The sequence below is a fragment of the Arachis stenosperma genome, chromosome 4, assembly GCF_014773155.1.
Source record: "Arachis stenosperma cultivar V10309 chromosome 4, arast.V10309.gnm1.PFL2, whole genome shotgun sequence".
In the NCBI taxonomy this organism is placed as follows: domain Eukaryota; kingdom Viridiplantae; phylum Streptophyta; class Magnoliopsida; order Fabales; family Fabaceae; genus Arachis; species Arachis stenosperma.
Genome location: NC_080380.1, coordinates 96,905,347 through 96,921,152, shown reverse-complemented (window position 1 = coordinate 96,921,152; position 15,806 = coordinate 96,905,347). Strand labels below are relative to the sequence as shown.

General features: G+C 35.4%; 1 protein-coding gene across 3 annotated transcripts; it reads right to left on the bottom strand.

The window, feature by feature from the left end:
- Window positions 1–4,625: 4,625 nt before the first annotated feature.
- On the bottom strand, window positions 4,626–14,682 carry LOC130974288 (uncharacterized). 3 transcript variants are annotated; one of them, XM_057899090.1, is made up of 16 exons: window positions 14,241–14,682; window positions 12,211–12,620; window positions 11,238–11,370; window positions 11,054–11,106; window positions 10,812–10,908; window positions 8,586–9,538; window positions 8,119–8,244; window positions 7,758–7,830; window positions 7,404–7,449; window positions 7,207–7,279; window positions 6,701–6,766; window positions 6,145–6,222; window positions 5,887–6,059; window positions 5,673–5,719; window positions 5,293–5,530; window positions 4,626–5,202 (listed from the first exon to the last, which is right to left on the bottom strand). In XM_057899090.1, the coding sequence occupies exons 2-16, from the start codon at window positions 12,576–12,578 to the stop codon at window positions 4,844–4,846; spliced, it is 2,883 nt and encodes a 960-aa protein (XP_057755073.1). In that variant the 5' UTR covers window positions 12,579–12,620; window positions 14,241–14,682; the 3' UTR covers window positions 4,626–4,843. The 3 variants fall into 3 exon arrangements, with proteins under 3 accessions (XP_057755073.1, XP_057755076.1, XP_057755074.1); XM_057899093.1 differs by lacking the exon at window positions 14,241–14,682 and having other exon boundaries at window positions 11,045–11,152; window positions 12,211–12,302; XM_057899091.1 differs by lacking the exon at window positions 14,241–14,682 and having other exon boundaries at window positions 11,054–11,152; window positions 12,211–12,302.
- Window positions 14,683–15,806: the final 1,124 nt, after the last annotated feature.

Here is a 15,806-nt window from a genome sequence, read left to right as displayed (position 1 = left end):
TCAAATGGTTATGAAGTTTTGATAATTAAAAGATAAGTAAACGGAAAATAAAATAAAGATACTTATGTAATTCATTGGTGGGAATTTCAGATAAGTGTTTGGAGATGCTTTGTTGCTTCTGAACCTCTGCTTTCCTAATGTCTTCATCCAATCAGGCGTCCTCCCTTCCATGGCAAGTTGTATGATCCTCTCAGTGAAAATGGTCCGGCTACGGTTTCTGTACGGCTAATCAACTGTCAGATTTCTCGTCTCGAATGAAAAATACCAGGCACAACTACCGCATGGCTAATCATCTATCGGTTCCCACTTGTGTCGGAATAGGATCTCTCTATCCTTTTGCACACTATCACTGCGCCGAACAGTCGTGAGTTTGAAGCTCGTCACAGTCATCCCGTCCTAGATCCTACTCAGAATACGACAGACAAGGTTTAGACTTTCCGAATCTCAAGAATGCTGCCAATTGTTTCTAGCCTATACCACGAAGGTTCTAACCATGCGGACTCGGTCCGTGGATTAGAGACCCAAGAGATTATACTCCAGCTGTCGTCTAATGACTACGTTGAACATCATGTAGACCGCTTGTGTTTGTCAGGCACGCGGATCTTGGCTAAGCGAGTAATGAAGATAGTGGGTGATTGTCATGGGTCACCCCCTTCATTCTGACTTAACTGAATTAAGTACGAGAGTATATCTTGGAGAAGAAGTAGGTGTGAATTGAAACAGAAACAATAGTACTTGCATTAATTCATGAAGAACAGTAAAGCTCCTAACCTTAGTCTATGAGGTGTAGAAACTCCACCGTTAGAAAACACATAAGAGAAGAAGGTCTAGGCATGGCCAAATGGCCAGCCTCCCAAATGGCATAAGATAATTCTCAAAAGCTGCCAGCCCCTAATACAATAGTAAAGAGTGCTATATATACTAAACTAGTTACTAGGGTTTACAGAAAATGAGTAGATAGTGCAGAAATCTACTTCCGCGGCCCACTTGGTGTGTGTTTAGGCTGAGCTTTGAAGCTTTCACGTGCATAGGTCATCCTTGGAGTTAAACGCCAGCTTGGATGCCAGTTTGGGCGTTTAACTCCAGTTCTGGTGCCAGTTCTGGCGTTTTACGCCAGAAAAGGGTCTCTGGTGGGTGTTTGGACGCTAGTTTGGACCGTCAAATCTCGGACAAAGTATGGACTATTATACATTGATGGAAAGCCCAAGATGTCTACTTTTCAACTCAATTGAGAGCGCACCAGTTGGGCTTCTGTAGCTCCAGAAAATTCACTTTGAGTGCAGGAGGGTCAGAATCCAACAGCATCTGCAGTCCTTTCTCAGCCTCTGAATCAGACTTTTACTCAGATCCCTCAATTTTAGCCAGAAAATACCTGAAATTTTAGAAAAACACACAAACTCATAGTAAAGTCTAGAAATGTGATTTTTGCATAAAAACTAATAAAAATATACTAAAAAGTCACTAAAACATACTAAAAACTATGTAAAAACAATGCCAAAAGCGTATAAATTATCCGCTCATCAAGCTACAAGAGGGGTTCGAGCACCGAAGACTTGCGAAATGCTGGAGTACCGTAGGACCTTGCCGGTTCACAGGTTTGCATTGAATCGGTTGGGTTTGAACAGTTTTGTGTTGAATCGGCCGGTTCTAAACAGTTTAATTACGCATTCAGTCCCGACTTCCGATCGAACTTACCAGACCATTAATTTACTAATTTTTTGGTTCAACCGCCTGGTCCGATCCAGATCTAACAACTATGGCTGTGATACGTGAGCATCTTTTCTTTATTTTAATATTATTTTAGTAATGAATTTTTTGAGTTTTATTAAAATTTTAGTGTTTGAAGCCTATTTGGATGCTACTTTGAGTCGTTCTATTATTTTGATTATTTTAGGTGATGTTTGGATCAGTTTGATAGAGACTGTGCAGAAGAAAAGAGAAGAAATTTGATTTAGTTGATCCGGCATTGGCGTTTAGAGCCCAAGAACTTTGGATTACGTGCAGCCATTTTGTCAAGCTAGCGTTAAATTCGGACCTGGGCGTTTAGCGCCAAGTGCCTCGTAACGTGTGTGAGCTCTCTACCTCGTAGGACGCTAAACGCCAAACAATTTGGTGTCAGGAAGTCAAAAACGAATAGGAGCTTACTGTCACTTGGGGCACTAAATGCCACTCTGACGTTTAGCGCCAATGACGCGGATCAACCTCACCCAAAGGAGCATCCTTAGTTAGATTTGGCTTTTAAATATTGTATTTTACTTTTTTTATTATTTTTTATTTACAAACAAAATCTTTTAGGTCTATAATTTATTATTTCTTTTTTTTCAAATCAAATTAGGGTAGATATAAAGGAGAAAAGATTTAGCCCTTCGGTCTCCTCCTCTCTCTTCTCTTCTCTTCAACCTCATTCCGTACTTTCACACTTTTGAACCGTAGTTTTCTCTTGGAGTCATGAACAACTAAACCTCCTTGGTTAAGGTTAGGAGCTCTATTTATTCTATAGATTGATACTATTGCCACTCTATTTTAATTAATGTATTGATTTAATTTCAAGGATTACTTTCACTCTTCATCTCGTGAATTTGAGTGTATTGAAAAATAACTCGTATTCTACATGAATTGTTGATTCTTGGAAAAATTATCTCACTTGAATACTAGCTTGAAAGTAGACTCCTCCTAAACCACTAATTGCTTGGACTTAACGGGATACGTGACATATAATCCTTGTATATTTAGGTAATTAGGATTTTTTTGGCTAATAAATTAGAATTGAACCTAACCCTTTAATCTATATTAAGTGATCAAGGAATTGGCGGTTAATTAGGGTAGAGGAGACTAAATTACTAAGGAATTAGGATTTAGTCAATTACAGTTTGCCATAAAATGAATCTTGCATGATTAAAATAGTCGGTAAGAAACATTAATTCGGAAAAATAAACATCTCTAAAACCTTAACTGTTCTCTCACATATTTTTTACAACCCGTTTACTGCTTGTTTTCCAAACTCTTGAATTACTGCTTAATGCTTTTGAACATCAAAATACCATTTTCTGCTTGCCTGACTAAGTGAGTCATTCGACCATTATTGCTTGGTCCATCAATTCTCGTGGGATCGACCCTCACTCACCTGAAGTTAAAGGTGGCAAAACGGGTCGAACCCGTCGGGCCGACCCGCCGAACCCGCTAAAAAGGGCGGGTCGGACTAGGATTTGGAACCCGCCAAATTTTCGGGTTTTGGCGGGGTGGGCTTGTCCGCCGGGTCAAAGATTTTTATTTATTTTTTTTATTAAATAAAAGAGTAATTACTACTACAAAATTAATAATTATATGATTTTCGAACACTTTTTTTCTATTTTTTGTTTTTATTCTTCTTTAGTTATTAATTTTATTTATTTTATTTTACAATTTCGTATATATACTCAAATTATGTGACTTATTTTTTAAAATAAAGATGGTTCTATTGACAAATATTATTTTGAACAATTTTATTGAAGTTAAAAATAAAAAAAAAAAGATAGTGAAAAAATTATATTATAATTTGACAATTTTTTAATTTGTATTTAATTTTGTAATTATTATTTTTTGGTTAATTTTAATGAATTTTATTTTTCACAAAAAAAAAGAGTCAAGCGGGCTAGTCTGCTGGCCCGCCAATCTGCCATAAAGCGGGATGGACTAGCATTTCGAACTCACTTTAGTTGGTGGAGCGGGCTGGCCCGCTCCATTTATGGTGCGGGCCTAGGCAAGACGGAATAGGCCGGTCCACTCTGCCACCTCTACCTGAAATATTACTTAGTATCTGGTATACTTGCCGGTTAATTTGTGAACTTTGAAAATGCACCAGGTTGAGTCTAAAAGAATCGAGTTTCACCAATTCTTATATCGGTGGAATATTACGGTGATAATAGTGCTGGGATTTACTACGCTGAACTTGCTAAGGAATTGTGTGAGTTGAGGGAGGAGAGGGGATGGAGTGGATGAAGGACAAGGGTGCTTGAGAAAGAGATTTGGAGATTGGAGATGACGTGGTGATGAAGAATATTAAAAATATAAAGATGGAATAGAATTAAAGTTTAAGAGTGAGTAGGTTAGTTTAGAGGGATATAATTTAAAAAAATTTTTATACTATTTTAAGATTCAAATAGTTTTATTTATTAAAACTCATCTTTTATGGTCACAAATTAATTTTAATTTTTTTTATGATTAGATTTATCGGCGTAATAATCTTTTATAGTCAGTTTTGGTATCTTAGTCTTGTTGATATACAAACTTTAATGCAATTAGAATAGATGGATATTGATCGGTTAAAATTCATTTTGAGGCTTTCATCCCATACAATGAAGCCAATATTCAAACAACCATATAAATGACTTAGTATTTTCATTTTTCATTAGAGCATATTCAAATAGAATTAAACTCTCATGATGATCCACACAAACAAAAGAAGTAAAAGACAAGTCATAATTGGAACTTAAAAAACTCATTACCATCCAAAGTATTTACTCGTGAACCAATATCTACACGAAAGTGTGATTAGGACAAACTTTTTCTATTTTACAAGAAATAATATTTCTAATTTTCTAAAATATATCAGTAAAGATGGAGAAAATAGAAACTAGAAGTATGCAAATGAAATAATTGAATATGCAGGTGGAAAAGGATACAACAAAAGTATATACTTCGTTCAATCTGGTCATAAATCATAATTAACTAAGCAGGGCAAATTCTTTATCCCGCATGGCTACCCTACTATATATTATTCCCTAATTTTCTCTACTGTTAATGTATTCTAAATTTACAACTACTATTCACATTTAAATAATCAAATTTTAAGTGAAACATGCTGTCACCTCTTCAAGGCCCATCTCCGATCAATATCAGTGTAAACAAACTCCTGACAACGTACAATTCCACCGGCTCCACCAAAGCACAACCATCTCTCACTACCCTTGTTCATGTTCCATCTCACTCTATGCAAAGCTACCCATTTGGAAGGAAAGACTTCTGGTATATGACCAAAATCTGCCTTCTCAGTATCATCCCCGAGATTACTTGTTGGCGCATCATCTTTGTTAACAAGAGAATTACTTTCTGCTGATTTTTTCTTGTCGCTACCAGTCAGTTTTCGTCTTTTGGGCTGCTTCACGGAAGACAATGCTTCCTCACATTCTGATGCCATACCCAAATCGTCATCACCACAGAGCCCTACCACAAAAAATTGAAGAATTGGTAATATTCTTGAGAAATTATTGTAGATAATCAGACAAGTATAGCATCAAATTTACAAAGGCAAACCTAAAGTTTGAGAATCAGGATTCGAAGTCTTCGCCATCTCACTGGTTGCACTTTTTCTCAGCAAGTCTCGAAAAGATTGAGCATACCGAACCCTTTCAATGGACCTCTTTAATGGAAAGGGACCAGTTGAAACTGAACTATTGATCACAAGAGTTGACTCCTCCTCAGTTACTGACCCACAGAGGAAGAATGGAACAGTATGGTGTGAATCACCTATTTCTACTGCTTTAGTCGTAAGCTGACGACAATAAAAAACATAGGTAAGAAATGGGCAGAAGGGCAAAGAAAATCAATTTTTATAAAGCATTAGTCAAGAACTGCTACAAATTTGAGGAATACTATCATGTTTGAGGAATATCCAACAAAATGTTTTAAACCACCTGAAAACGGAAGACAGTACCATCTGCACCACAGTATGCAACCATGCCTGGCACAACAAAAATAAAAACTCATCGTTTAGATGATGATGATGATGATAATTAGAGACAACACGTTATTTAAGTAGTTCATCATGATATTTAGAAAACTTAGAGAGTCACAAATTACCATTAACTGATAGCTTGTTTGCAAAGAATATAACCATTAAAAAGGTACCTGTGTTACGTGACACTTGAACATTCCATATGGCAGATGATGAGAGTGAATAAGTGTGCAACCAGGGTTGTCTTTTCCCATTGTATGTTTTTCCATTTACAGGGAATTCATTTGCAACCTTCACCAAGCTAATGGTTTTCATTGTCCCATCTTCAAAGGACATAATGATGCAACTATAAAACATAAACAAAACAACTCTAGGTTAATCATCATGATGAGGTCATACAGCAATTCTGTCCTGTCGAAATTATGCATTACCTTGGCTTTGGCAACCAATCCAGACTATATATGTTTCTTGGCACAGGTTGCATACTCCTCAAAGGACGAAATGGATTACTACACACATTTTTATCAATAAATCAGAACACTGAACTAGGTTTTTACACAAATCTAGCTAAAGACCGTTTGAAGGGAGATATGCGCCTTGACATAATGAGATGTCAATATTCATCCTTTCTACCCAAGGAGAGAATTAATTACTCATGCACACGCAGATACAAAAAAAAATCGCAACTAACGTGCCATTTGAAGAGTGTTCACCAGTTTACCAATCTTAGATAAGTTTTACAGCGTATAATATAATTGCCACATTATTTGGAAACAATTTCCTCTGTACAGAAAATTACATTCTAAGATGAAGGTGATTATAAACGATTGGAAGACAGAAATCTAGAATGAACCTAAAATTAAATAAAATCCGGTCAAGGAATCAAGAAAGGAAAATTTTCATTGAGAAAAGGTATTGTGCTTCTCATGCAGCGTCAAAAGTTACAAAGTAGACAAAAAAACAAAAAGGAAAAGAAAAAGCACTAACCGCAGGTCCCAAAACTTAAGGCCTTCATGTCCAGCAGTAACTATTATATTGAAACTCTCAGGATCACTAAAATAAAACAACAAAAAACAAGATACAATAAAATTGCTTATCCTGATCAACATTACAGAGGTAAACAATGAATAAGGCAGACTTACAAACTATGTTTATTAGATTTTCATCAAGAAGAAAGGGGGACAGTTACATGAATGAAATCAGTTGTCTGTGCACACTAAATGAAAAAGGAAAATTCCACAACAACTTCAAAAGCCCACGAACACAATAAGTTTCATAAACTATGTAAATAACTATATCATATTAGGTTGAAGCTGGAAATCAATTAGAATCTTTTCAGTTTAACAAAATGGGAAAATAGAGAGGTGAAAATAATATTCCATTATAGTCTTTTAATTATTCCAAATCCTATAAAGACACAACATAGCAACAGAAAAATGTTTGATGCAATTAAATAACATGTCTTTATTGAATTGGTTTCAATCATTACTAACCCTTCAAATGGTGCCCAGGCAACGGCTCTAATAGGAGCTGCATCTCCCCTGAAACAAAGCACTGGCTTTGTATCTGAATATAAAAAATTGGGTCAGTAGAATTATTGTCTAGTGAATCTGATGACTTTGTTTTTCAACACAGCTACCTTCCCTAAGAACCAAATATGTAAACATGAGTATGGCAACAAAAACATTACCATCACATTTAGATGAAGTCTTTATAGAGAATTTCCACAAAGCAACCTAAATATAAAGCAAAATACATTAGCAGATATACTTTATAAAGAGTATTGGGATGACAAGATACTTATGTTTTAACTGAACAATGATGGTGAGAAACAAATTAAACATTAAATGCAGAATTACAAAAATATAAAATAAATAAGGGTAATATTATCAAAATGACTTCTCTTTATCCCTCCCAATAAAACATCATGAATGAATTTATTTCTTAGTCTTACTAACCTACTATGAAAAAGTAAAACAAAATAAAATAAAATAATGAAGAAGCATAGAACGGAAAATAGAAGAATAGTTAACAAAAATTATACCATTCCATCATGGCAGCCCACAAGTAAATAGTCATGAGGGGGCATGACCGACCACTCCACTGTCAACGGAATGCTGTGATATCAAACAATGGATGAAATTAAACCAGTGACTAGGCTAAAAGGAAACTTATAATTACCGGCATCAAGCAAGTTCAACTACCCTAGGCAGCACGGCATGAACGTTTTTAATTGAAGCACTTTTTTAAAATGTGCTCACTTCCAATATACTTATCCAATAATCAGCCAAGTTAAAATTAAATATGTTAATTTATTTTGCCCCTCAGTGATTGAATTCGTACAATTTTTCCCCTAGAAGGAACGAGTTAAGTAACACCATAAAAAGAGAAAGAAGGAAGCATGCCTTTGTTTTCCACCACGCTTCAACATTGAGCATTTAAATACAGGTGCCAATTTTATAAAACGAGGATCAGTGCCGTCCCTATGCTTATAAATCTCCCTCAAGACACGAGGAAGAGGAACCTCCCACCTGCAATTGAAACTTGACATGTTGATAAGGCAACAATAACAAGGAGCTTCCCATAAAAGAGTTGTGAAAATATCTGATACAAAGAGATTTAATGTCAAAAGCAAATAGCATAACATATGAGAAGAGAAGAATAACCATATAGAATAGAGCTGAACAACTCCAAACATAAATTACACCCCTATTTTGATATTCTGATCTAAACTAAATTTCAGGATAGGGTGCTGTGCTATTCTACAAATTGCATCTGAATTATGAAAAATATCAAAAAATTTTCAACTACCTGAAAAATTTTTAAACAAGAACAATAATATCAATAGGAGATGAGGCATCAGATATCTTACACTTCTAGAGATCCGTTGCCCAACAAGACAGCAAGATAGCCCATTCGGTGTTTGCTTACTGGGTCATACATGTTGGGCGGTTGCCATTTCACATCCCATGCCACCTTTCCATTATGAGCTAGGCAACACACAAGTTTTGGCATAGTCACATTCCCTGAAATAGAATTAGGGGCAACTACATTACCCATTGCAGAGCTGCCATGAGGTTGACTTGAGTCATTCTCAACCTGTGTCAATAGTGCCACATCTTCGTTGCATCCCACATCCCTATGGTTAGCTTTCAACCTACTACTTTTAACATGAGTTTCTAAGACAGTATTGCATGCAGAAGCAGCTTTCTTGGTTTGTTTCTGCTTTGCAACTGAACACTGTTGCAAGGCTGATTCATTGTGATTTCCATCAGCTGCGTCTGAAAAATTTATTTCAGCTGAATCTTCTGGAACCTGAACTGCATGAGCTTGCACAGCTTGATTCTCAGAATTTGAAGAACATACAGTAGCTTCTTTTGAACTCTTTTTAGGCCTTCCTCTAGGCCTCTTTATTTGTGCTGATTTTTCACTTGAGGCCTCAATTATTTTATGTTCTCTTCTACTCATGTCAATGATGGGTAATATTTCTTCATCGTTCCAACAAACCCCATCTGAAGCAGGAAGCTCAGAAGATCTTTCTGGAAACTGAACATCTAGGGCTGTTACGTACTGGGGGGTTTCACTATTTGTGTTATCAATTATTTTTCCTTTGGGATTCTTTCTAGGTCTTCCTCTAGGCCTCGTCACCTTTGTTGACTTGTCTTTTTTAGGTCTTTTTTTTCCCTTATTTGTTGAATAACATTTTTCTTCATCCTGCTTGCGGATATTTAGAAGACACCATATTTGTATAACACCTCTACCAGTCAGTGGGGCACCCATCTTGTGGTAAGAAGAACCAGGTGGATGAGTAGCAACAGCAACAAACTAATACAGAATAAAAAAATGTCACCCAATATACAAAATGTCAATTATAAAAATGTACAAAAGACAAAAGTTATATCCTAAATTCCTAATAACGTCTTAGAAGAGCAAAGCTCATGCAAATGCAGACTAACATCCGAGAAAATAGTAACATAATAATTCCATATACTTATCTGTATCAAGTATAACAATATAACATATGATAGTGCAACGCATTAAAAAGCTCAGTCAATTGCACTGCTATGATCGAAGACATGTTACTCCTTTCATCCATCTATTTTCATAAATCTAGTTGACGGAAAACACATGGTTAGTATCGCGATAAATACAATACAAATCGCTGGGATTATCAAAATCATGCCTGAATCGCTTGAATCGCATCTGAATCACTTGAATAGCAATTAATATTGCAATTTGCAAACTGAAGATTCAGGAACTGGCTGGGTTCCGGGAGTTTTAGGTCAGGTCAAACGCGTTCCAGTTTGCAAAATATTATTTCTTTCCCTCCTTTTCTTTTTTCAATGAAAGCCACAATTGCAGCCAACTCCTTACCTCTTCAGTTCCAATTTTATATAAGTGTTTATAATCGAGGGAAAAAACATCTATACTTTTCTTCCTTGCGGCGTTCTGCAACTGCAAGCACACGGGCATCATTTTTCTGCAAGTGAAGCACCATTCACTCGGCCTCAGATGCATTATCATTTGTTTTATTGAATCTTTGACTTCTTTTCTTTATATTATTTAATATCTAATGACTTGTGGAATTGTTTCTTGTCATTATTTTATTGTTGGAGGGCAATGTTATGTTTGATGTTGTTATGCCCTATGCCTAGTACTTTGCTTGCTGTGTATTGATCATTTTGAAAATTAAATTGAAAAACTTATCCATAGTTTAATTACTTTCTGGTCATTTTTATTTCTGGATATTATTATGAGACATGAATTATATGATTATTTAGAGGTTTAATTTTATTTATTATTGTTGTTTATATCTTATGATACACAATACAATACAATATGATATGATATACGATACAGCAATGTTTTGATACACGATATGTATCCCTATTTAATAGTCTGGGATGGGAAACCTCTCCCATCCCATGAGTCTTCAAATAGACAATGAACCTTGACATGTTAGATGTCAAAACCAACAAATAGACAGAGTACACCATTTAACTCATGTTCAAACTTCAAAAACTTCCCCATACGATAGTAAGCCAATAAAAAGTAACTAAATAGATGGCTTGAAAGGCGGGAGAGAGAAACCAAGTACCTCACATTTAGCTGAACAATCAGGCCTTTCATCTATCTGAGGACACCAATCTAACGCCCATACAGGGCCTCCAACACACATCACAAAGTCTCTGCATCTACAGCATTTGAAGTGTTTGGCCAAGTTAAATGATGAGCAGCGATGGAATAAAATAATTTGTCAGGAACTTCAAAGTGAGCAGTAATGCCCATACTGATGTCAATGGACCAAAAGACCACAGATAGGCAACATACTAGTGATACCTGGATTCCTGCAATTTGGTATCCACAGGATGCTCTTTTCTTTGCACATCACACTAAGAACGATACACAAAAAATAATGAATTGTTTGCAACACAACACCTGTAACATTGTTACTAATCAAGAGGAATTTTGATAAGATGAGCTCTGAAGAGGAAACAAATAAAAGGATACAAACAGCTTATACCTGGGGAACAGTGGCTGATGAGAACTGAGGCAAAGTTATGGCTCCAGCATCTTTTTCTTCAGAGCTCTGACATCTCTCAGTTATGTAACCAAACCTAATGCTTTTTGGTGGATACCTAAAATCTCTCCATTCTCTACACATTTGAAAAACAAACAAGCTAAGAATTACTTATTTTCATTCAAATTAACACATCCAAACAAACTCTGACTATCAAGCTGTTTTCAGCATCTACATCACTATTTTCTATTCTCGGGATATCTCAATCTTAAAGTAAGTTGGAAACAATGCATTTCAAAAGGAATCTTGTATTGCCATTTGTTTCAACTACTTGACTGAAAATAGTGATCACTTTTACCAAAACAAATCAAAGTTTTTTAGAAAATATTTATCTTAACCACTTAACTTCAACTCTTGCTATTTAAAAAATTTAAAAGTTTCTGAAATATTCTTTAAAGCAAAAGATGAAATAATTAACTTCTCTTAAACTGAAAAGTGATTGCTATAGTAGTTAAAAATCACTTTGTCCAAAACAAATTTAAATAATAAAAAATAAATATAGAAGCTAAAACAAGTGCACCTAAATATTCTACAAGCACATACAAAATTATTGTTTCCTTATAAAAATGCACCCTATTATGATTATAAATACTGAGATTATGTTGTACATGTTTATAGCTAGAGTTGTAGCTGAAACATCACCAAATAACTACCTCTAATGGCTCAAGCAACTAACTCTAACAAGCACTAATATTGTTGACTCAGCTACAAATGAGAACTCAGCTATTCACTAAGACGCTCTTAACATTAACAATGGGTATAACTTCAATCTAGAAGCAACTCAAAACAGTTTCTAAATTCTAACTGATTCATATGCAATTAAAATAAACACACCTCTAATAATATTATAATAATTATAAAGTTTAAACATATTACAACAAATTCTATTTATTTTTCAAGAATTGAAATTAAGTACCTTAAAAATGTGAGGGAGGAAGAGAATCTCTGAACCTCACTGTGATCAAAATCAGTATTCTGATCTTCCCCGCATAGTGCCGCAATGTCATCAATGTATCTGAAGAAATTCTCAGCAGAATAGTCAAATGAAGAAACCCTAATCCTGCTACTATTAGTAGCATCGTTACCACCGCCGACATCGTTACCACCGCCATTGTCAATGCTTACAGCTGTAGCAGTAGCACCAGAATCAGAGGCACTGTTTGCCAGTGCAGAATCTTCTGGAACATTTCCATCCTTCTTTGGTTTTGTTTTCATGTTCTTCTTAGTGTTCTTCTTTCCTTTGAGGCCAAAAAGTTCAGCAATGCAAAGCTCTTCTGCTTCCATTCCCTCAAGTTTTAGAGAGACTCGAACTCTAAACGTGTTCTCCTGTTGTTGTTAACATAGTTACTAGGTAACCCAGTCATTATTAAATAAATATACAAAAGTATAAAAACACCAAAGGCCAACATCTACTAAAATATAAAGGTATGTAATAAGGTAGGGAACAGGAGTTCAAGGAGCCATCTCAAGCAGGGAAGGGCAGGAACACCAAAACAGAGGGAATACTGTAGCAAAATAAGTAATATATAACACACCAAAAAAAATGAAAAATTAGCTAAGGCCAAGCGCCATGTGAAGGATAACAAAATAAACAGTAGTTACAACAGCAGCCCGTAGGTATGCAAAATGCAACAAGTCACTGAATTCAATGTTCACATCAAACTGTGGTACATGTCTTATGCAAAATGATTTTTCTCTAAAACAAATTTGAATGAAGGTTGAATGAAATAATGAACCTGCACATCTACATTATTACTTAATAGACCAAACATTGCAGTAGGTGGATAGCTTATGTGTCATCTCTTGAGTCAAAATCCTTCACCATTTTTCCCTCCATTATATGAATAATTCCATTCATCCATGTGTTTCTTTTCATGCTACCTATTGGCCTGTGATGTGCCTAATGCATGCTCTCATGTTCCTATAATTACTCTAATTCATTTTTTGGGTTGAATTCAAAGTAGTAGTAAGTGCTGATCGTGCTGTTATTCATTCCACTAAACTTTAAACGAAGACTTTTCTTTAATATTTCTACCTAAAAGCATTGTACAAGTCCTTTGAGAGTTAATGCATTGAACCAAAAACATGTAGTGGTAAGTGAATTGTATTTGACTATAAAATGAGTAATATTTTGGTGCGTCACGAATCACTACATCACAGAACCCTTTATTTTCGTGGAAGCAGTTCACTAACCTGCTAACTGAAAAGTGCAACGTGAGCAACGCAAGTCAACTCGACATTAAATTCTACTTCTATAGTTCATTAGCTTTAGATTCATACAAATTAAAGCTTTTAAATTAATGGTTCCATGGTGTTTGTGATTATAGGTTGAATGGTTGTTGATGAGAATTTAGGGAATTTGATTTTACTGAAAATAACAAATTAATAAGTGGGAAAGTATCTGTTATTGGCTTCCTGTTGTTGGATTTTAAGTCGTTAACAGGTAAGGGACTTTTTGAAAAGGGACATGCTTCTTAGACTTGTATTGAGTATCTAATGCTCTCAATTAGACATCACCATCATCACTATATATCCCTTTTTAGCATTTAGCAATAAATATATACTTTTAGTCATCACAATTTATTTTGGGATTCCCTTTATCTCATAATCTATATCTCAACCTTTCTTTCTTCCTTTTCTATTATTTTCACTCATTTTCTTCCTCGATGCCACTTAGGCAATTAAAAATCACACTGCAGCAACGGAGCCTATTAACAATCAACAATTAGGCAATTAACAATCAATTCTAACAGAGTCTATTAGCAATTAACAATCAAATCGAACAGAGTCAATTCTCTAAAATCTAATCAACTATCACATTGACAAAATTAACTAATTGTTTTTAACTAAATCATTCTGAACACATTAAAAACTAAATTAACCAAATCACATTTTTTTTATGAACAGATTAAAAACGAAAAAATTAAGCAAGAAATATTAAGTAACCTTCGGTGGTCTTCCAACGAACAGAGTATGAAGGAGGAGCAAGAATGTGACACGGAGAAGCTGGCGACACTGCAGCAGTCCTTCTCCTTATGTTTACAACGCCGAGAACTTGCAGAATATGAGGGATGGGGAGACTGCCAGCGACGAGCACGCGAGGGGCGACAAGCACGCGAGGGGCGACGAAGCTGGACCTGGCAACGCGACGGACGACAAGGCTGGCCAGGCAAAGAGGCTGGCACGCGACGAAGTGGACCTGGCGACGGACGACGAAGCGTGCTGGACCAGGCAAAGAAGCTGGTGCCGCGTAGAAAAGACGCTGGCGAAGAACGGCGGAACGGCGGTGGCAATGGAGGCTAGGGTTTCTCACCACTTCTCTTTCTTTGAGCAAGCGAAGCAGCCGTTTCAGAGTGAGAGAGTGAGAGTGGGTTGAGGGGGATCCTTCGGTGGATCAGGGATTTTTTTTTTTTCTACGAAAATTCAAAACGACGTCGTTTTAAGGGATTTAAAAAAAATTTGAGCTAATTTGGATTTTTCCAAGGTTTTGAGAACCGGACCGATCATTGAACCGTTCTAGTCACTAGTTCATTGGTTTATTGGTCCAACTAGTTCAACCGTAGTTCAACTAAAAAAACCGTTTTAGAATAAAATAATAAATAAATTATAAATAAACATCTGAAATTATAACTCAACCTATTTTTTGTCTCATAACAATTATGTCATTCAGCCAACAATATCTCTTTCATCTCTTTCCTAATGTAAAGAATTAAAAAAGATCAAACAAATTGAACAAACCTTGTAATCCTAATGGTGAATCTATCTCCTTAATATAGGAATTAATCACATAAATACATTAATATTACAAAATATACTAATATACTTAACAAATAGGCAAGACATGATACAACAGTTCCTTTCAATCGATTTTAGAATACGTCAAGCAACATGTAGAGATGAATTATTACGTCAAGCAACTTTGATGAGTTCAAATCTAGCAGCATATAATACAATCCATAGTTGAAGAGTTTAGCAATGAAAATGTACAAAATTTCAATAAACATTATCACAAATTTCATATTCAAAACACAAATCAATAATCAAGTAATCAGAGATATTCAAAATCACAAATCACTACTTGAGACTTCAGAGACATTCAAATTCAATAATCCAAGTACTTCAGAGACATTCAAATTCTGCCTACAGCATTCAACAATATACAAATTTCCACCATTAGCAACAGAGTTTTTAACATGCTTTAACAAAGATTAACAAAGTTTTTAACCCAATTTTAACAAGCTCAGCACAATGATTAACAACAAAAAAAGCCCTAAATGAGGTAATGAGCACAAAATCAAGAAACTTTAACAAAATTTAACAACAGATAAAGCCAAGAACAAGCCAGTAACAGTTTATCAGTGCCAATTTAGCATCAATCAATAAGCCACTGATTAACAAGTTCAGCATTACGATTAACAACAAAAAAAGGCACTGAATGAGGTAATGAGCACAAAATCAAGAAACTTAACAACAGACAAAAAAGCCAAGAACAAGCCAGTAACTTTTTATCAG